The 22,571-nt window shown below is 39.5% G+C and overlaps 3 protein-coding genes across 3 annotated transcripts in view; 2 read left to right on the top strand and 1 right to left on the bottom strand.

Annotated features, from left to right (window-relative positions):
* Positions 1-4,368: 4,368 nt before the first annotated feature.
* On the bottom strand, positions 4,369-5,960 carry LOC135484941 (transmembrane protein 223-like). The gene is made up of 2 exons (XM_064766650.1): positions 5,158-5,960; positions 4,369-4,964 (listed from the first exon to the last, which is right to left on the bottom strand). The coding sequence occupies exons 1-2, from the start codon at positions 5,858-5,860 to the stop codon at positions 4,672-4,674; spliced, it is 996 nt and encodes a 331-aa protein (XP_064622720.1). The 5' UTR covers positions 5,861-5,960; the 3' UTR covers positions 4,369-4,671.
* Positions 5,961-6,073: 113 nt separating this feature from the next.
* On the top strand, positions 6,074-15,584 carry LOC135484677 (protein phosphatase 1 regulatory subunit 21-like). The gene is made up of 20 exons (XM_064766307.1): positions 6,074-6,259; positions 6,543-6,611; positions 6,776-6,922; positions 7,259-7,363; positions 7,586-7,750; positions 7,870-7,928; positions 8,052-8,146; positions 8,388-8,590; positions 8,943-9,044; positions 9,185-9,273; positions 9,829-9,965; positions 10,306-10,398; positions 10,512-10,639; positions 10,789-10,956; positions 11,237-11,431; positions 11,667-11,822; positions 11,944-12,090; positions 14,236-14,334; positions 14,559-14,693; positions 14,996-15,584. Exons 1-20 carry the CDS (start codon positions 6,209-6,211, stop codon positions 15,020-15,022), a joined length of 2,370 nt encoding a protein of 789 aa, XP_064622377.1. The 5' UTR covers positions 6,074-6,208; the 3' UTR covers positions 15,023-15,584.
* A 5,409-nt stretch (positions 15,585-20,993) lies between these two features.
* LOC135485488 (echinoderm microtubule-associated protein-like 2) overlaps positions 20,994-22,571 on the top strand; it is a 34,629-nt gene continuing 33,051 nt past the window's right edge. Inside the window, exon 1 of the mRNA XM_064767568.1 lies at positions 20,994-21,216. Within this exon, the coding sequence (XP_064623638.1) occupies positions 21,096-21,216 (121 nt within the window). The 5' untranslated portion in view covers positions 20,994-21,095. The remainder of the gene's footprint in view (positions 21,217-22,571) is intronic.

The raw sequence follows: 22,571 nt of genomic DNA, 5'->3' as shown, positions 1-22,571 counted from the left end.
AGTAATTCACAGACTCCTTTTATTAATCACTTGTTAATTACCTTTTACTGCCAAATTAGTTTGTGAATACTTTGTATGCCAGCCCAGACACTGCCCAAAATATTGGAAAATTTTCTTTGTAGTATTCTAGGTGCTTTGTGTTCTTCTTATCAGGAGAATCTTTTTCTTGCGGTAATGGATTATGGCTGAAGTTCAATTGCAAACACGTTGGCAAGGCTTTACGAACTTGCTTCCTGTCGAACAAGATTGATTTCAGCAATTACTTTGGGCAGTAGTTCAGAAGGATAAAGACTATAGTGCATTTCACTAATGCAGTACAGCACAACATAGTACATCATCACAACCAAAGCACAAAATCAGATTTCAAGCTTTTAGATTTGAAGAGTTCGGATGCAGAGACCAAAAAAGAAGAGTCTGTGTGTTAATTGAAGGTAACAGTAAACCGGATCTGAAGACCGAAACTTTTTTAATGAAGAACTTGCAAGATCCCATTGAAAGTCATTCAATCCAAAAACCATTCAGATCGTTGCAGAAAAATTGTGTTAACTCAAAGAGAAGTGGGTTTTGGATTTGATCTCTTCATTTGTTATACAGTACCAGGGGAGTCCCGGAGATCATGATCATCAATGTATACAATACTATCTTATATTCTTGCATTTATTTCTAAATTCATGGGGCTGACTTTACCCCATGTGTGGAAAATTTATTCTGTGTCGTGTACTAAATTCATGTTAATTTACTCTGCAGTAGTTTCATGAATATGGTAGTCATGTTATCTTATTAATGAGGATGATGCAATTGAGTTGTTGCTCCCGTCAGGTAGATGGGTATGAAGCCAAGAAGGAACATACTTAACGAGAGGCATTAGAGGGGTGAGGTGAGGTTAGAGATACTGCGGTGGGTTAGATAAAGTTATAGACCGATCGACTGACAGGTGTGTCTTTTATCACACAGTACCTCCACACCATGTTGTATGAGGAATATGTTTATCACAGAGTCGAACCAGACCCCTGATGTCGCAAGGCATGAGCCTCTGTTCCACTACGATGTTATTGATGATGTTATGATGTAAATCCTTGTGGGAATGATCTATAGCCTACCGATTTTCAATATTGATCTTCCTTGCAGAAAACTTGCCAAAATAACAAACAGTATCAAAACATCTGAGACCAAAATTGTCCATGTTTGTTCGATATCTTCTGTTTTATTTGACACAAACTTAAAATGCAAGCCACGTATGATAATTATTAATATTTTGTATTCACTGGCTGTCTGTGTTTGAAGACATCTCGATGATGATGTAACCCATTTGAAACAGGCAACAGAGAAAAAGTTGTGATGCTGTCATGTTTTGGCATTATAGAATGTTGTAATGGAAGCTCTTTATTTGCACTTTACAATTTACCACAGGTGTTGTTCCTTGGTATAAAATTCACTGTGAGCAAACAGTTCAGAGAGAAGGTCTCTTAGTTTGGAGAGGAAGTCTCTCAGTTCAAGGAAGGTCCCTTAGTTAAGAGAGGTATCTTACTCTGTGTGGAGAGATGGTCTCTCAGTTCAGAGAGAAGGTATCATTTCAGAGAGGAGATCTCTCAGTTCAGAGATGGTCTGTCGGTTCATAGAGTAGGTCTCTCAGTTTAGAGAGAAGGTTGATCAGTTCACAGGTGGTCTCTCAGTTCAGAGTTGGTCTCAGTTCAGAGATGTCTCTCAAGTCATGATGCACACCTTTGAAAAAGATATACTCTACAAACTGAGAGTGACATAAACATTTGCATTCCTGATTGGTCAAAATGTGTAATAATCGACCACATGAGTGGAAATCTTCAATCCATTTAACTGAAACTGTTGCTCTCAATTTAGTCACCAGAGTGCTCTGTACTAAGCCTAAGCAGGCCTTTAGCTCAACATTTTCATTTTCTCATTCAAAGGTGCGAGAAAATAACTCTTTGAGAAATTATGCAGGTGCTTAATGATCATGTTTATTTTTGGGCTAATCAGTATTGAAGAGAAGGAAATTTGTGGAATATTATTATAGTAAAGTTTAATTATGGAACAGACATGACGGGACCTCTCGGCTGCCTTTCTTCATTTAATCTGTTCATACATTTGTAACAACTGTGTCATTTAATGAAGACAAACTAATATGTCTTCATGGTGCTTAGTTTAAAAACTTCTAATCCAAAAAGCCTACCCTTATAAAAGTATTGGCATAAAGGCGGACTGAAGTATACAGATTTCTTTCTAAGGTTCCTCAGCTTTGCAATGGAATTGTTAAGAGCTTTTACAAAATATTTTAAAATTTATTTCATGTCAAATTTATCGGCCTCGACTTCCTATACTAGGCACAGGCAGAAGCTTGCATTATATGTGCCATGGTCAACTATGGAAATAGTTTTGTTGTTTGTCACTGTGAAGCTAGTGTGAGAACACTGTACATGTATGATGAAAAGTGGTAATTTTAAACATCTATGCATAATAATTCATGGTTTGTGTGTAGAGATTTTTTCAAAGCTTTACAATGTTCTATCTGAGACTTTCCCTCTCTTTTCCTATATTTGACTTCTGATTCCCATCAGCAGGAGGGATAAATATGAACAAATGATTTTCATTATAAGTATTATTAAAAGCTTAACCAGAGCATTCGTGTTTTAAAACAAAAAGGGAAATGTACTATCAGTAAATTTCACTCTGTACGTAATTCAAACCATTTTATGAATAAGGTGGATTTCTGTATTCTGTATTGTAAGTTTTTCTGCTTTGTCTATGAGAGGTTGCAGATGTTAACGCTGGGATGCCCCCTCAAACTGATGATGGGTCAATGTCACAAGTTAGCTGTAGTCATTAGCTGGAATGCTTTGTTGAATTCTCTCTTATAAACTTGACATACGAGAAGTAGTTCTAGTGTTGTTAACCCTTTGTACAGATGTACATAATGATAAATAAACAAAAAACTTTTTCATATAACCAAAACGTTGTCTTTGAGTTTTATTTGTACTACCCGTGTGACAAATCAATTGACCTTTTAGCTAGGCTGACTTTGAGCTAGTCAAGTAACTATTCGAATGGTGTCCGTCCTTCCATCCATCGCTGAACCTGTCTTGACAACTAAAGCAAATCATTATCTCTATCAAATTCCCTTTGTCTGATACTGATTTAGTACTTTCCAAAGGCATGAAAACCAATCATTTGCAGGACCCACACACAGTATGAAATTGGCTTAGGCGACAGTGGCGCTCTCTTGCGACAAAAAATGAAACTGAAATCTTCGTCCAAAATTCTCAGTTCCACTTTCTACCGCTAGATTGCATTACTGTCGTCCACAGTACGGTCTCAGTAGCCGGTGCGGAGGCCAGGTCTACCTGCCTCCAAAAATGACGCGACGTCATTTCATGCATACCCCTGTTCCAGCGGCTGTAGACTTGGCAGTACCTTATTCTCACACAAACCCATACATTTCTGAATAGCTTGTCTCTTGTAAAATACATCTGTCCAAGTTTCAACGTCTGGACATACAGTCACGCATAGACTGATGCAGCGCAATGCATGAGACACCCTGTATGTTAACGAAAATTTGAAAAAATTCACCTCTAGGCTATGTCTTCTAACTTCAGGATTAACAAGGATGGTGAAAAAAAAATTCATCACCTTGAGAAGCCAACTGACGACTATTTCAATCATTTATATAAAAATAGGCTGTCGTTGCGGCTTTTGTTTGAGTTTTTTGACATCGAAATTTTACCTTGAGAACATGTGCAATCTTACAGGAACCAGTCGATGTCAACATCCTCTTGAGCTATAAATAGCATGCTGGGCCTGCTCACCGCGTAAGTGCACAGGAAACTGGTATTTTCCTAAAATAATCGTCAGAGCTACCCCTTCACAAAAAACATCGGACATTTACATTTGAACTGGTAGCAATAGGAATAGAGTAGGCCCATCTGTATCCATGGTAATCACTCGAGATTGAAGAACTACCCCGACCTGATCACCACTGGCTAGTGAGACCTACGAAATTGGTTAGGTGACAGTGGCGCTATCTCGCGGTAGAAAGAAGAACTGAGAGCTTTGGACGAAGATTTCAGTTCCACTCTCTGCCGCCAGACAGCGCTTTCCTATGAAATTGAGCATGTTTTTAGGCCTTTTGCATGAATAGATTTTTTGGTATTGCGACGGAATAAACTTGGAGCAACTGCGGGGAACTACATCACCAGATGAGAAATAGGCCTCTCGTACACATTCTTTGTCTGTGAACATTTCTTTAAAACGTTCGTCTTCGGTTCATATATATACCTTTAGAGTCACAATGCGTGTGTGTGGGGGGTGGGGGGGGGGGGGCATCGGACAATAGACTTGTCAAGACTTTTGTGCCAAATACACTAACTTTAATCATTAACATATCCCATACAATCACCACTTATTTTAGTACAAACTGGCACACAGAGATATTTAGCTGGCAAAGATAACCGTGTTTGCATTAAGTGTTTCAGCAGTGCCAGGCCCTTGGGCCTCTCGTTACCAAAGATGGCACCACAATCTCCCGATACATACAACAGTGCAGACATTTCGGCTTAATGATTGCCGGTCAGAACAGTGGTGCACACAGACCAGGGGTGAGTTTCTTGGAGAGTAATGATCAGTCCACTGAGCAGGGCCACAGTCAAGTATTGACCAAAGCTACCACCGTCTCTTCAGCCCCACAATAAAGTCAAATATTTGAGTATTTAGAAATTTTCCATTGCTGTCCAGGAGGTAAAACATGCGGCGGTTTTTTACTTTTAAAGAAATATGTTGTTTCATTTCGGCCCGCGATTGCATACTCTGGATGTCCTCAACTCTTGCTGTGAAGCTTCTGTATGCTCCAAATGGAGCGTATGTCGTGACTTTTGCCGTTCTTCCTCCTCGCATGAGAGTAAGGCGCTTAACTGCCCTCATCGGATAGAAAATGGAGGCGTACAGCAACACATATCCTGAAAAGAAAAGAAATACACAAAATAAGAATTGATGAAGTAAAAAGAAGACAAACTGATGCTGAATGTACCGTACCGTATCGTACCGTACCGTACCACAAATCCAAATAAACTGATTAGGATTTGGCACACAATAAAAATCTCTTCATTTAGCTGTCCATCTTCATTTTGAGATTTAGCCATGACATCTTACCAACTGTAATGGACAGCAAAGCAGTACCAAATCTGTACTTGTTTCCCCCAAGATTGACTTTCCGCCAGAATGGAAGAGTCTCCTCATCTTGCTCTTCTTTCACCGGAGCATCTCTCAATGTTGTATAGGCAAAGTGGGCAACATATGACCAGAATCCAAACTGAATAACTCCAAAAAAGCTAACCAGCAGGAAGAACCGATTCTGACCATCATTGGTGTAGACTGGGATATCTTGAGTGACGTTATTTACGTCCACTTCAAAGGGCAACACTTCCAATTCCTGCCTTCGTTTCTTGGCCTTTCTTGTTGCTAGCGTTGCACAGGACGTCGAGAATGAGTGTTTATGCTGAAAAGTATTTCTGAAGCATCCATTCAAAATCGGCACTACATTTTTCTCCACATTCTGGCCACCAAAGATTGATGCCCGCAACTGCACTGCAACTCTCGATCTCATAGGATGCTGCCCGACACTGTTCCCTGAAATCGTTGAGCTTGCTGGACCATGATGAAGTATAGTTCTCGTAGTCAATAGACGACTCGCAGATCGTGACAATCCAGTGAAATGTATCATGCTAGAATGCACGTTGTTGTTCAACGGGAAGACCTTGAATCGCGAACTGGATTTGGAAAGAAGCCCAAAATACTTTGATTTGTTGTAAATGTTTTTAAAAGCAGGTTGGGAAAAGTGAAGTGAAGCCATCATTTATAGGACAGCTTTGAGTGTTGATTCAAGGGTTTGTTTAGTTCACAAATGAGTGAAAAGAAACGTGATATTTTCCCGGCTTGGAAAACCATGGGCGCTGACATATTGGATGATCACATGATCTGTCAGTCTTGCGCATTTTCTTGGACGTTTTTCGCACCTTGTGCTTGTAAGCACTATCAAATGTACACATCACGTATATTCAGGCCGCTTGTGAAATCGAAATGCGTGAGATTAAATATGGACAATTGATGACCCTCCCACAATTTATCCCAAAATAATCAACAAAAAACGCGTCAAAAACAAAATAAATCTCGAAAAGTCACAGTTTTGCTTTTAGATAACACTATGGCAGACTTGCAGGGCAAATACCAAAAGCTTGCTGCTGAGTATTCAAAGGTAATAAACAGAAGAAAAGTGGTGCCCAGAATCTGAGAATGACCAGATCATGATGACATCTGATCTGACATTTCACTCTCCAAATTTTTATGGAGTCCTTGCAATGTTTATTCAACAGTTCAATAACTTAGCCAAGGCTTTACAATTACACATACAATATACTAGTATCACAGGTAGTATAGTGGCAGTTCTGATTTCCAAGAATACTGAATAGTGCCAGTGTCAGTGAGCCTTGAAAACCATGATAAATCAGATCATCATCATATCAATTGTCTATTTTCAGTTGCGTTCTCAGTTACCAGTGTTGAAGAAGGCTGTCATTGATGAGCAGACAAAGGCCGAGGAACTGAAGGTAAAAGATTACTGGCAGTGAAATGCCTCCTCTTCCAGCTTTGTGCCTGATTCTCTAAGCAAGTTGAAGGATTCTCTCTGCCTATACATACTTTTTTACATTGACCATTGAAAACATTAAATTTTTATGCCCATATCTCGAGACCACATTTCTGTTCATTGCAGGATGGTATCAAACAGAAAGACCAGACTATAAGGAAATATGAACAGGAGATTGATAGTCTCTCGTTCAGGAATCAGCAGCTGTCAAAGCGGGTAGTTGTTCTCCAGGAAGAGCTTGATGAGACGGAGGCAAAGGGAAAGAAAAATAAGGTTTGTTGCTTGTGACCGGCGTAAGTCTGAGCCACTGGGTGCTGCAGTAGAAACCACATTACTCTACTTAAACTATCTTAGAGCGAAAGTAAAAAAAGGTTGCAACTGTGTTATTGTGTGTTTTGGAGACGTTTTCTGCACTCCTGACATCACCCACTATTGTCAAGTTAATGGAGAAAGAAAGTCAACGGCTTCATTTCCACACCAAAAGTGGTGTGATGCTGAAAGATGTGAGAAGTGTTGGCCCCAGCCTTCCAACTCGATTCCATTTTCATGATGACCGCCAATAACAATCCTGATGTTTCAATGAGAAGGTCTTAAATTTACCTTCTTCAGTACAAGAATTCTGACCCACCGCCCACTAACTACCCTTCTACGAGTAGTGTCATTGGGGAAGAATTACAGAGCAAGATCGAGGAAAATGCCCGGCTCCACAAACAGGTAATTCAAAATAAAGCAAATCATGTTGGCAGTATTCTTGATGCCTTTTGAAAAGAAATTTCTTAGTCTGCCAAAAAAGTCGTGAAAATTTTAGTTTTTTTTATTTTGTTTAAAAATCCAAAAATAAAGGGGTCTGAAAGTTTTACTCTTTATGGTATTTTGATTGCTTAGGATTCAAGGGCCAATCTTTTGAAGATCGATGTGTAAAATTTTGTATTTCAGGTGTTTGAATCTGACCAAGAGCATCGCCAGGCTGTGATGGATCTCCGCGATAAACTTGACGTGCTGGAACGCGAGGCTAGTCAGCATCAGCGGATACTTGATACCACCACACAGAAAAACAAGGCCTTGGTGGACAAGCTGCAGGAAGATAAAGCTATGCTCGAGGTAAGGCAGTTGACTAAAATCAGGGTTTTGAAGTTTGCTGTCGAAGATTGAATAGCTATGTGGTGCATTTAGATACTCGGTATGCAAAACTTCTGACTTTCTGTTCCATTTTCATTTAGGTGAGGTTGCAGACGCAAGATAAGGAAGTCAAGGCTGCCAAACTCCGGGCTGAAAATGCGTAAGTCCACTGCCAGTAAAGTTCACTTCAGTCGGTCAGTGTGAATTACCTAAACATGGTATTTAAATGGTGCTTTGAGTTTGTGTAGCATTGAAAACGTAACTGTTGGATTGTTTATTTCAGTGAGGAACAACTGTGTACCATTCAGCGAGACCTCAGTGGCAGGCTCCAAACAGCCTCCAAGATCATCAGGGACAAGTTACCTTTCAATGATACATGTAAGTTCTTCAAGCTGAATTCAAAAATGATCAGAAGAAAAATTTTCTGATCTTTTAATAGTGCTCCAGTCTAGTTTTGGTGGACTCCTCTTGTCAGAGGCTGAGTCACTTGGTCGATCACCTGAATGGGGGCCCAAATGTAGTGGCATGAGAAAATACAAGAGTACTTGTGTGTCTACAGACATGTCATAGCAAAAGTAATGTGGCGTACATTATTTCAAGTATATCCTGTTCTTTTCAGTGGATCGTGATTTGAATGCGCTAAACATCCCCACCCATGACAGAAAGCATCAGCTACATGCCAAGGAGCTGATTGGTCAGGCAGCGACCCATATACGAGAGTTGACCCAAGGCCTCTCAAACTTCCACACTTACACCGAACAAAGATCCAGCATTTACCCCTCAGATGGCATTTCCGAACCTCTCAGTGCGGTTAATAAAATTGTAAGTTTGTACACAAGCACTAAGACCAGCAAATACTGCATGTGTTTTTATGTGCAAATGATTTCTCAGTAGTCTGTGTCAAGTGGAATTCAAATTCTCCTTGGTAACTCTGTGTATGTTGTAAAGCCGAAAAAAAATGTGACATAAAATACTTTGATAGCAGGCTAGTTTTTAACAGGGCAGCAGAGTTTGACCTGACGAGTGTAAAATGCTCTCTGCGTGGCCATGACATAAAAGACACTTGTTTTTTCTTGAGTAAGAATACTGTGAATATATATGCCGCTGTCGATGTGGATAAGTGAAGAGTCCGAAGTGATTTTGGTTCTAGTCTTATCATTTTTTTTCATTTCAGTATTGTCAGATACTACATGAAAATGCCTCCTGTCTACGTGCTGTTGATTCCGCCTTCAAATCATTCCACGAGACTCTAAATGACGACGCACTGACAACTCTAGTAAGTGGATTCCAAACTTTGATTTTGATTCAGGACTTGTGTTACTTTTTTGAGCACAATGAACATTGATGTCCTAGGAAAGACATTATCCTTTTCATTGCTGTGTTGCTCCTAAGTTATTTTTTATCTTTTTTCTTTAGGAAACTGCCACTGGTTTACAAGAATTTGCTCATCGGTTCCATAAATATGTGACTTATGTCAACAAACTCCATCCCTACCAGTTACTGAGGTAGGTCTAATTCCAAACTATAAATTGAGGGTAATAATTATCCAAATCTCATATCCCAGCCTGCGACAAACCCATTAGTTGGTTATAATTGTATGAGATGATTGATTGCTTTCACTGAACTCTAGTGGCATTCTCTTTTTCCTTTGGGCCATTCGTTAAACCTGTACCAATCACTTCCATGTCTAGTTCATCCCAACTAGGAACAAAACTTTGTGATGCATTGTGTGTATGACTGAACTGATGACCTAGAGCCACGAATTGCCATGACAGGACACCCAAGCTACATAGCAACTAGGCATGAATGTAATATTACCTGGTACCTTGCATAGTACCTATAGCAAACTCAGATATTTATTCTCAGGCCTAGAAGTAGGCCTATTGACCTGCCACTGCTTCTCATGACCTTCATCATGCATGTTTTTCAACATCAAGTAGGCCCAGAATCCAGAGCAGAACAGAATGTTTCTTTGCATGTCAAATATTAGGCATGGTGGTCAGAGTGTCCATCTGAATATTTCTGGGATCTCATTAGATTGTATTTCGTCCAAATTTCAGTCTTGAAGAGGAATGTCTGGTGTCATCATGTACGTCAACTCTCAAGGACAAGAACATGGAGCTGCATGCTGCTCTCAAGAAATTCGTGGCCGCTCTGGAGAAGGTTGAAACGTACGTTGCATTGCTGGCAGCTCAGAGTAAGTTGACATGACATTACTCTCTCTACTTTCCTTCCTTTGTATCAAATATGTAAACAGCAGTTTTGTTTAGCTAGATTCTTGCAGGATAATCCACACTTTAGTTTAGATTAAGTTACTCCATAATTTTCTTGTGGTGCAAATATTGTTATCTTGGCCACTGAAGAACATCCACGGATATCAAAGTGCTATGTTGGAGGAGATGGTGTTCAATTCAAATCGTAGCTGCTTTGTGACTTGCCCTCTCCCAGAAAAGATTGCACCCGGACCCCATAAGTCTAGGCAAAATTTCTTCCAACTCTCATGACACTTGTGAAATATCATTCCTATCTATTTTCAGGCAGCAAGTCCTGTGATCACCTGCGAGCAAACCAAATGCGCATGTTTAGCCTTTTGTCTGAAGCTGCTGCAGATTTCCATGAGGCGGTAAAAGGTAAGTTGGAATGAAATTAAAAAAAGAGAGCCTTAATATTAACTTATGTAACTTACCTATGTAACTTATCAAATCCTAATATGCCTTTTATAATTGTCACATTCCGATTTCAGAGGTTTCAAAGCATTATAATTCCAAGGTCTCCCTGGAGCATCAGTTGCCTACAGCTACACAGAAATTGAAGACGACTGATGAATGTGTTGTCTCCTCTCTGATCTCTCTAGTCACAACCACAGGGAAGGTGAGAAAATATTTACATTATGTAATTGTAGACTCTGTCCCAGTAGACATGGTACAAGGAATGAGTTTGTTTACAAACAAACGAATACATTACCGTACAATTTTGTCACTGAGGTACCAAAATCTCACTTCTTGAATCTAACATTTCAGCTGTCCACATTTATCGCTGGTAATTTTGAGTTCTTCGGACAGACAGCTGGTTACAGGACAAGAGGAAGTAGTATATCGACCAATGAATCTGACGAGGGTCCTAAGTCATGTCCTGCTGTGGCTGGGTTTAGGCAGCATGCGTCAAGTTATATGCAGCTCATAAATAGAGTAAGTAGCCAAGCAGAAGTTAGAAAATCATACTTGAATAATTCTAATTGAGCCGAAGAGCATCACTTAGTTTCTTACTTTGATTTCCGCGGTTCTGCCATGCTTGTTTGCCCAGTGGCAGCCCATTCCCCCACTCTGCGAATTTAAGGGCAGGGCAGTGCTTGAACCCATATTTCAAATGTCTCCCAATCTCAGGAATTGCCGTCTAAAATTTGACCGCCTATCTTGGTGGACTGTGTATCAAAGTGACTGTTCTATGATATGTTTTCTTACTCTTCAGCCGTGCCCAGAATCTGTGCCATATAAAGTCGCAGTACAAAACCGACGGACGTTGTTGAGTTCGACAGAGAGTCGTGATAGTCTTGCCCAACAGGTGACAGAATTCCATGAAAAAGTGAACAAGTTAGAACAGGACAAAGAACACTGGATGCTCGAGGCTCAACTGTTGCAGATCAAATATGAAAAGGAACAAAAGGTTAATATTGTACTGTCTTCTGTTCACGGAAGCCTATCGCCCAGCTAGGAATGAGAGTGAGGATAATGCTATTGAGAGTGGTTCCAGTCTGTCAGTCATCTTGTGACATGTTCAAATTAACTGAGCACAAGAACGCTTTCGAATTGATAAATCAACTTTACATGCAAAATAATATAGTACTGGCTGATCATTGTGAGAGTCCTTGTTTATAATTTTTGTCCTCGCTTTCTTTCAGCGGATAGCAGATTTAGAACGACAGGTCAAGTTACAGCAAGCACGATTGACAGGTTCTATAGAAGACAATCTTGAAGCTGGTGCTGCTGAGGTGCAGGCCGCTAAAACTGGCCATGGAACCCAACATAAACAAGCTAAACTGGTGGATGAGAGTCTGGTAAGTTTCAAGAATAAAACATTGTGGAGGTTTATGAGCAGTTGCTCAGGAGATAATTGAATTTCTGTATCTAAAAAAGTTGATGATTTTGTAAAATAATTTGAATAACTTGCTTTTCCAGGTTGGAAGACTAGAAACCGTCAACGTGACGGATGATGAGAAAGACACGAGGGAACAGTTGATAAAATCGCATTTTACAAACCGAGTAGCAGAATTGTCAACTCAGTTGCAGATGTCAGATAGTAAGGCTGTCAACTTCTACGCAGAGGTAAGTTTGATTTTTGTCTCCTGGTGGTGGTGTGCATTTCTTGATTTGGCACCTCCCCCCTTCCAAAATGGAGCTTTTTCGGCAGCTGCACACATGTTGATGTTCTGTCTGGCATGTCGATTTGTGGGTTGTTTTCCCAACATCTTCCTAATGGACAGAGGCAAGGTATTGCCCCTCCCCTCACTCTTGTAAAGATGTGTAGGCATCGTCACGTCTGTCATGTTCTCTCAAAAGTTTTTTGGTTATGTTCGTTTAATCGTTCAGTCTATTGCAAGTTTGGTAGTTCTTAGTTTTATGGCTCGCGTTGATAAAAAGTCCTTGTCTCCGGGCCGAATTGCTGGTGAAAACCAAAGTGATGCTTTAAAGTCCACAGACCAGATAATTTGTGAGGATGAAAAATTTGGGACACCCAGTATGATGCCTCCATTTCGTTCATATTTGATGATTGAAAAATATTTACTGAATGAAGTTCACCTTATGATCACAAGGTGTTCTGGCCATGAGTCCAAAAAAAAAGTTGTGACTGTGACCTACAAATATGATGATGTGTCTTTTGGAATGAAAAGTTTGTAGACTTTGGTGTTTGCTGCACCAGTTTGCTCTGGATTTCAGTTATCCCAACTGTGACATCAGATTACCAATATTTGAATAATCCTAACCTTGATATTACATCTATCAGTGCTGGGTACTTGGAAATAGGGCAGCTTGGCATAGTTTCCAATTCCATAATTTGGCCTTGACCCTTGACATTGTAATATCTCATGAATGTTAGATCATGTTTACCAATATTATTGGTTCTGTATTGGGTAATACCACAAGACTAAAGGACTTTCACATACATAACTGTAAATCTAATTACTAATATTAAAAGAATTCAATATTACAACATACATGTAGCAATTGTTGCTGGTACTGACATACTTTAAGGATTAAGCCAGGGAAAATATTTACCCTTGAGAGGGTCAGGGTCAAGGTTAGAGACTAAATTGTACACAACACTCATCTAACTATCATTTGGAACCATGTTTGGGGAGATTTGGGGCCATTTTCGTCACTGACTGTAATGTATGTCACTGCCTGTGTCCCCCTTCTTGCCCCAATGGCTAAAGTTGTGTTCGAACTAGTCCAGTTCAGCTCCAGGTGTCCAAATTCTCTATATTCTGACCCTATCCAACTTGAAGAGTTGAGAATCTAGACCATCCTTACATATTTTGACCTATCAAACCAACCTAGTAGTCTTTGCCTTTTCATGATACATGATATAGAGATATCAAGTATTCAATAGTTCCATTGTGTTATCATCTCTGATCGTAATGCGTAATGGAATATGATATCCTCTAATATGAAGATTTTTCTCATGAAGTTTTAGAACCAATGCTAAACAGAACAAAAACAACAAGAATGTTGAGGGTACTCCCAATAAACCCATTCATAAACAGTGTCTGATGGTGATATATGGCTCTAACCCTCAGACATGGACTAGTCCAGTTGACCTAATTTGAGTAGCTTATTTACCCTCACAATAGACCAATCTAAGTCAAGGCCCCACAAGTTCCTACTACTTCACCCCATTATGTAATATTTCCTTCAGGGTTCCCCCTTGGTAATTAGCTGCATAATGTACTTGCACTGGCTGTCTACCCAATTACCTATTGGACTTGGCCAATTTGACCTGGTTGAGAATGATGCCGGCTGCACTTAACCGGCACCATGGTCCGACCTGACTGACCCTATTGACTTGTTCTCACCTGAAGTTATAATAAGTGCATATTAAAAGTATGTGTGACACAGGAGGGTGAGTGCAGAACGTGGGGGATTGTTTACTGTGGTATGCAAATAAGCTCATATTGTCTGCCCTCGTTTCATGAATTAATAGGAATGAAAATAGAGGGAGGAAGATATATTGACTCTGCAAATGGATATTGTCGGATTAAAGGATATTGTAGACGTTATACCATACCCTCAAAGAAACTTGTACATACATGTACCTTGTACATATACACTGGAAAAAAAACTCCTTCGAAGATTATTTTCTTATTTTATACGAAAAGTTTTCCACCAGATGATATTTGTGCATTCATTCAGACCAGGAAATATGAGGTCTTGGTGTTATTTATGAATAAAGATTGGCTATTCTCATTTTAGTGCCGAGCGCTGCATAAAAGGTTGAGCATTGCTGAGAAGGTGAAGTCACGCTTACAAGAAGAGGTCGACACAGCCAATCAACTAAATGCGCAACTCAAGGTAAATTACTAGACTGATGACCAGAGAGTGATGGGTTCAACTCACTGTGCTGTTTGAGACCTTGGATGAAATGTCTTTTTCACTATGAGGCAGAGAAGTTGTGCTGACAAACCCAGAAGAGTTGGCTGCTCATTGGTACACTTTTGGTATACAATTTGAGACAATAGTCGGTAGCAAAACAATGGAGAAAATCAAAGTGAATAGAATATCGATTTCTTTGATAGGATGAGCTGCAGACCACAACAAAGAGTTATGAGAGCCACCTCAGTCTAATGAGTGAACACATCGCCAGTATGAATGATAAACTAGCACAGCAGGGAGAGGAAATTGATTCCCTAAAGATGCAGCTCAATGCAAAGGTAGGTGGACTCGGTGGGGCGGGCAGGGCCACGAGTATTGATGTGTTGGAGCACCCAAGTCTTAGACTCTAATGAGTGAACACATCGCCAGTATGAATGATAAACTAGCACAGCAAGGAGAGGAGATTGACTCCCTTACAATGATATCCTCATCAAAGATGAAACCAATGGGTGTTCATGCAACTCAATACGCTAAGTATCAAGTATGTGCTGTTTCAGTCTGCTCGAAGTTGCAGATGTTGAAATTGAGATTGTGACCACAGGTGACTGCCATTGTATCTAATATCAACTTGCTCTTTCAGGGACCAAAGTTCAAGAAGGGCAAGTGAGCTGCCTAATGAGTGAAATTATGGTGCTGCCGATTCCTCTAACCATTATACTATACAGTGCTGCCATCTAACCTTTTAATGACAGTTCATGTATTGACATGGCTATTTCATGGATGCTAAATTTAAAGCTTATCTGAAAATGCTTGTTTTTTGCTAGGCTCTCACATTTAGGAAAAATGAAGCATTTTGAGTTTTGGGCAAGTACATACAAATCCAACATGAGAGGTGAATTAAGGGATAGAGTACATTACTTTTGAAAAGATACTAATATTGGACAATTCATTTCTACCCAGTATGTTTTTGTGGATGGTTGAACATTTGAAACTACTACATGTACACTACCAAAACCTTTTCCACTGCTCTCCACTTATTTTGGGGTGAAATAATATGAACCGGTGTTGTTTGTGTTATGTTTGGGCTGGGTTGGAATTTCTGTGTGCGGCGGTGTACATTAAATGTATGTGTAGGTTTGTAACTTTGACTGTGATAAGAAAGTAGCCAGTGTAATAGATTCATCTCTCAATGTAAACTTTTGTAAGAAATAAAAGAAATATCATCCATACATTCTTCTTCTTGCTTCATGGCTCTTACACAATTTGTACCTATTGAACTAGTACAGCTCTATTAACTCTTTCTGGCTGTATTATTCAAAGAAAATATTTCACAAAGATGTTGACTTCAAATGATTTTATTTCAAAAATGCTGGATAGAAAATATAAACATGATATAAAATGTAACAAGTTATAACTGTAAATGTAATTACTTCATAACAAAACATAGGAGACATAAAAACAGATTGTGTGGCAATTTTTGTCACTTCTTCAAGATCCACCTGGGACACTCGCACTACATGTATTTCAAATGTGTTTTTAACACCTCTAATTAATGAAAATATTATCTAGTTAGGCTTGAATCCCTAACAATAGTTAACAATTTCTACATCTTGATTCTTGATTCTGATCTGTGACCTTACCACCAAGCATGATGAAGTGCTTGATAATGCACCAGTTCGCTTGAAAAGGTAATGGTTGTCAACTGTTGTTGACAACCCTAAAAAATCCTGATTTTAGTTTTTTGTTGAAAACATGATGTCTGTCTGGGTAGCAGATAATTATCTAAGGATTTTTCTTCTCATGATTTCTTCTCAAGATTTCTTCTCAATGATTGGTTGTGCTGTCTTAATCATTTAGCCCTTTAATTCATATTAGGGAACATGCTTATCTATATACTGTACATGTAGAATCGCTTATTTTCAATAGGATTTGCATTATCAACGAGATCAACTCTCTCACTCTTCAGCGTCGTTCAGCGCTAAACCATATGACAAGATTTCCATCGGTTCTCCATCTCGGTTCGAAGTTGACTGCTACCTACATGGTGCGTTAGGAACCCGCTGTCCATCATCGTGAGCTTCAGACGGTCCTACTGTCACCGGTTCTGGTTGATCAGGAACGCTGCGGTCGATAGGTGAATCTGAAGGAACGGTTAACTTCACTGTTTCAATACTTTTTGGAACCACCGCTTCCGAGTCAAAATCAGTGAAAGGAAAGCTTGGAACATTGGCCTCTTCCTCATCTGACATCTCAATCTTTATCCGCACTCTATAATCAAACTCGCGGTTCCCATTTACCATGAAGACAATTTCATCATTTTTGCATGAGTTGGGAATACCGCTGCAATCGTTTGACCCAGTCACTGCATCCTGATTTGATTCAGTCGCAAATTCACATTCGGAGGCAGTGTTGGTCTCGTCAGACTCTGGGCCATTCCTCTCCTCATCGAGTACAATTTCTCTTTTGATAGAAACTGATCCATCACGACATGATTCAATATTTTCACTTTGCATACTTAACAGTGCAGGGACAGTTTTGCCATTGCCATGCATCTTCCGCTCAAACAGGGTGCTGGAAGTTTTGTCTTCATCCTTGACTGTTAAGGGAATCTCTGGGGAGACGTCATACATTCTCTCCAAGTCATTTGCGTATAGCTTCGCCTTCAGTCTGAAAACACCATGATGATTTTTGCTCTAGTGCCACTGTAACAACTATTTCAGGATTGAAATACATGTAAACTCATTAACTTTACTGGTTTGTCTCAGTCAATATCGTTAACTTTTAACCTTCTGGGGCAATTTTTAAGACAGTCATTTGACTGAGAATTCAAGCAGCAATTTCTGATGTTACTTAACAAATCACAATCTACTGTTCCCTTGAAATGGCCTTCAATTTAATTGGTCGACTGATGCTCAAGCACTAGTGTAATTGCAGGCTAACAATATAACCAGGTGATTTTTCTAAACCGATGGAAACTTACTTGTAAGGTTGCTGTTGCTCAGTGTTCATCCCCCTCCAAGTCTGGCCAAGCAGCTTGCTGATCTGTGAAGTTGGGGTACCAGGGTTAACACTGAAACAAAGGATATTAGAGATGATTAATAGATTGGAAGAGCAGAGTGCCGTGTGACAGAGCCCACAAGCTTTTAACATTGGCAGGATGCCGAGCGAGCCAGGTTGTGCAGATTAGGAGTACATGTATATTTGTATTCTTTTAGACTGCTGACGGAGACCTATCTGCTGATCTGAGTCAAAAAGTGATATTGATTGAAACAGTTTAAGTCCAGCTTCTTCTTTTCTGCTAAGTGCCACAGGCACAGTGAAGCTCTCTTTCCCCTTAGGAATCTATTGAGTGGAACTTACTCAATGAAGTCTCTTCTATGCATCCTGCTAAACATCATGAATCCATTCATCCAAGATGTCTTTCTATGATCGAGCTTAGTTGGTTGCAAGGATGCTACGCTTTCAGCACTGCTGGAATATAACCAATACCATACATGCCATAATTGAAAATATTTAAAAAGATGGAGAATATGAGTGAAAAAGTACCTAATACATGTTCACTGGTGAAAAAATTCGGCTTGATTATTATTGTACCTTTTGTGGATCAGCTCTGCAGTGTTGTCATGGAACTTCCATTCATACGATGATTTGGAGGAATTGACAGAACCAATGTCTGAAATTATGGATTAAGTGTAAAAAGTTAATTTCAATTCAATAAATTGTAAAAATCAAGGTCCAGTTTGCTAAATTTGTTCTTGGGATTTGATGACATCTTCGAACCTACCTTTTGAAAACAAGCTTGCAGCGGTACTGTTATTAGACTTCCTCACATTATTCCGATTCTCATTCACGTATTTTCCGACGCCATAAAACATGAACGGATGATTGACAGTAGCGGGTTTCCGACATGAATGCACTTTCTTCTTCTTCTTTTGCTTCAGTTTCTTCTTTTTGTAAGATCCGTAAAAGACGGGTTCATCCAATGGATCATCATCGAGGACGGAATCGTCCGAGAACTCTGCGGCGTAGGATGCGACGTCTTGTTGCGAGTTTCTAATCAGGCTTAGCGCAGAGAGGTAATTCGTAGGTGAAAGATGAGTAGGTTGTTCCGTTTCCTCCTCTTGATCCGGCAATTGCATAGATAGCTCCAACTGGGATGCAAGAGTCGTCATGGTAGTCGAGTCAATCATCTTGGATGGTGTACCAGAATCGCTATTGTGGGAAAAAGCACTGTACGGCGATTTCAAGACGGGACTGCTCAGGACGGATAGGCTTGACTGAGATAGAAGTGGGGTCGCATCTCCGGTGTTCCTCAGGAAAGGTGTCTTTGGTCCTTGTGGTGAGCCAAAGGGCGAGATCAAAACTGGACTGCCAAATGCTGCGGGCGTCTGGGGTTTTATCTTATCATTTGAGGATTTTGTAGCTACACACATGGTTTCTTGGTCTTTATATTTGTGACCAGCTTGGAATTCCTCAAGATCTACAACTGAAGGTATCAGGATGGTTCCTCCTCGGTACAACTGGAAAATTAAAAAGTATCAGAGAATAGGTTGGGAAGAGCAAATATCTGATGTAGAGAACCCATGATTGTAATTCTGGATGGACCAGTGTGGATTTTCATGAACTAAAACTCTTTCCAGTCCATCGAATGAACAAGAAGTTCATCTGAAGGACATCCTTCTTTTTGAAGATCCACCTCCCTGAAGTACAATGTGTGAGAGCAAGAAACAAAAACAAAACGGCCTTACTGCTGAAGTGGTCACAATCTCTGGTATTGTGATATAGTTACTCCCATCCCTTGACTGTTGGACTGTACCAATAGGAGCCATTTTCCCATTCTCGAGTTGGATAAACGCCTGACCAAGCTGTCCCACTGGGACCTCTATAGTAGTTGAATCGATGGTTGGAGACGACAACTTCCTGCATTTTTCAATTTCACGGAACAGGGTGTCTTCCGCTTGGCGCTTTCTTCCTGGGACATATCTGTTATTCTCTACTGAAAGGACATTGAATTTGAAAAGGTTTGTTGAACTGAATTTGGTTCGGAGACAACATTTTCCCATCCTACCCCATTTTAAAAGCTAACTAGTGTATCTTGGAATGGAAATTGATACAGAGTACTAACTATCATTCTCCGTCAGATAAGGCTTGAGCAACAAATCATGAAAATCTGCCTCCAGGCCCATTTCAGTGACCAACTTCATAGTATACTCCTCAAGGTGGCAGATGTAGGAGATCAGCTTCTTCAGGGTGTGAATCTGAAAAGGATACAAATTTACTAACTCTAATTTCTTAGAAAACACAAAATATGTTTGTTCATTTCAGTTACTTCTTTCAAAAGAGCTGCTTGCAGATGAGAGATTTTTATATCATATCTCCAAATGACCTATCTGAGAAACTTAAGACCAGTTTCATCTCAAGTCCCAGGAGATGTCACCATCTGCTAATAAAGATCTTGGAAGACAAAATCAATACATTTATTTGGGTGTTATGGATCTTTTAATCCGTAATTATAAACAGAAGCGGGAGTCCTACAGCATGCACAAATAGCTGCAGCAGACAACTAATCAATTGAGTAAAAATATTGAGTTGATTTTGCAACCCTGAATATTAAACTGACTCCGCTACAGTTTGAACATTTTATGCCTAGCTAATTTTGATGAAGATGGTTCGAACGATTCAGAAATGCCAATGAAGATCCAAGTTGACATTTGTCACCAATTGGTTTTTGTTTGATATTCATAACAACGTATTTCTTAGTCCTTTGGCCAAAACACACCTTTGTTTCCTTGCCAAATTGTCCATGACCAGGCACCATCAGTGACAAATCGTGGATGATAGCATTCATGCCTTGATGGCGATTCCTGAAAAGACAACCAATTAAGACCATTTCTTAATGATTGGTTGATTCGACTCAATATCTTTAAGTTCAGTTTGAAACATTCTTGTTTTAAACTTATAATTGACTAAATATAATGTGTATCCAAAACCTTCAATAGTCCAAAATTCCTCAAAAACCGAAAACTTGTTTCTTTGAAATAGTAAGTTTTTGCAGAAACAGAAGCTGGTTGCGGTGACTTACCTGTTTCTTGAATCAATGTGTACCTACCTTTCATTATCCCTGTGTTGCTTTTGCATTTTTTTCATTGTGCGAGGTGTATGCTCCTTCTTCACACCAGACTTCTTAGTACTTCGGCGATTTTCAGGCGACATGAAATATTGGCTGTTGCTACATTTGTTCGTTTTTTTGGGCAGAATATTTGGTCTACCCTGTAAAATATCAAGCATATGGATTTCTATAAAGTATAATATTACCGATATCAGTTTCGTTTTTCTTCATCTATGAAGACAAAAAAGCTTACCCTACTTTTTAAAATCTAAACTAAACTCATTGAAGGGCAACTTAGTTTTATCAAGATAAACTGCTATTCAATGTTTTATCAATATGCTTAAAGATATAAAAATGTTATTTGTTCCATTATCAATTCGTTTACATTAAGTAGCCTAAATTTTCTGATAAAACCGCTTCTGACAGTACACCACGTGGATCTCCAATGGATCACTAGGATATCGACTCAAGTGTCAGATCACTACTTCATTTCCATTGCCTGCAGCTATGAAAGGTGGATTGCTCAAAATAGTAACAGCGCTCTTGTAGAGCTATTCAAGATCAGGGGCACTATTCCATGAATTACTCTTCTGCCGACTATTAATCACTGGGTGTATTCCCTCTACACAGTATGAGTAACCCAACAGACATCACCACAGCTATGGAGCCTGGGATGGAGCCCAAGGTTCTTGTCAATGGACTTTCTCTATCGGAATTAAGTCATACTTCATCAGAGACAGAGGAGCTGAGGGGTAAGTTGAATACTTTCATTTAGAAACACTTGATTGAAGTACATATACATGTAGCGAGTGCCGAGTGTCTTGTAAATTCTTTGATGTCTATTAAGGGAGCATGTGGCATCAATGAGCTAAAAATGCTTCTTGCTAAGCCATTTGATTTAGTTGTATTGGTGGGAGAGTGCCAAGCTGCTCATGGTTGGTGGTGGTCAGTTTGATCTCCTGGGCTTAGCATCATGTGTAAATGTAAGCTGTCATCAGTAGGCACAATGAATGAGAACTCTGTTATGATGACTAGCGATGTATCAGAGTCTCATACACTGCTTGTAGAACTAGTAGGCCTAGATTAAGAAAAGGATTATGATGTACAGGTTGACAGGTAAAAGGCAGAATGACAGATTTTCCAGATGGAATTGATAAATATCTGAATGCAGAGTGCCTCAGTCACATGGCTCCAACCTTAGACAACCCAAGGGAAAGGAGGCTCAAAGGCCAGCTTTGGATAAAGTTATGATATCTAGCTTTTTAAGGTGCTACAAGTAGGCAACTTGGCACTTAGGCTGACCTTCGTCTTCTTCGAAGATGCTCACAAGTCTAAAAAAAAATTAATGTAGATGATACATGATATAACTTCATGCATACTGCATTCTGAAACATGTGGTACTGATAACCCAGAACTTAATCAGTTTTATGTGGGGAAATAACTTTATTGACAATAAACTATAGAAAATATTTCATGGTAACACAGTTACCATGATGATCACAATAGTGAATGCTGCAATAGATGGCCTAGATTTATGAATAGATGATCAGTTAATCACAGGTCATATTTGCTGGCAGTTGACCTGGGACTAAGTTCACAAAAAAGAACAACCCACCAATATAAAGAGATATATGAGAACCCAAAAACTTACAGATTGACGGAAATCACAAAGAAGCTGTATTAGAAGAATAGTAGGAGGAAAGGTGATGGCTCAAATATTAATTAAGATAACTTATTTGACTGCTTTAATGCTATGTTATACAGTTATGCTTGAGGCAATGATTGAAAATGTCATAGTTTCACAGTGATCTTTAGTTTCTTCATCTAAATACATGTTCCTGTAAAATTCTAAATCTCAATGAAGACAATTGCTAGTAATCAGTTGGTTCACCAAGGCAAAGATCAGATGGCAGCACCATATAGTATCAATTTTTATCGACTGACATGACTGAATTAGGGACGCCCCAACTTCATTGAACTGCATTAACATTGCCACTGCTATCATAATTATGACAATATTCCAATTTCTCATTATAATCAATCAATGAGTGTCAAAACTCTATTTCATTTCAATTCTTGCATCTAAAATTAGGACTTTTTACACTGA

The sequence above is a fragment of the Lineus longissimus genome, chromosome 3, assembly GCF_910592395.1.
Source record: "Lineus longissimus chromosome 3, tnLinLong1.2, whole genome shotgun sequence".
NCBI classification, from domain to species: Eukaryota; Metazoa; Nemertea; class Pilidiophora; order Heteronemertea; family Lineidae; genus Lineus; species Lineus longissimus.
Note: the sequence above shows the minus strand (reverse complement) of the source record. Positions and strands in the feature narration are given on the sequence as shown.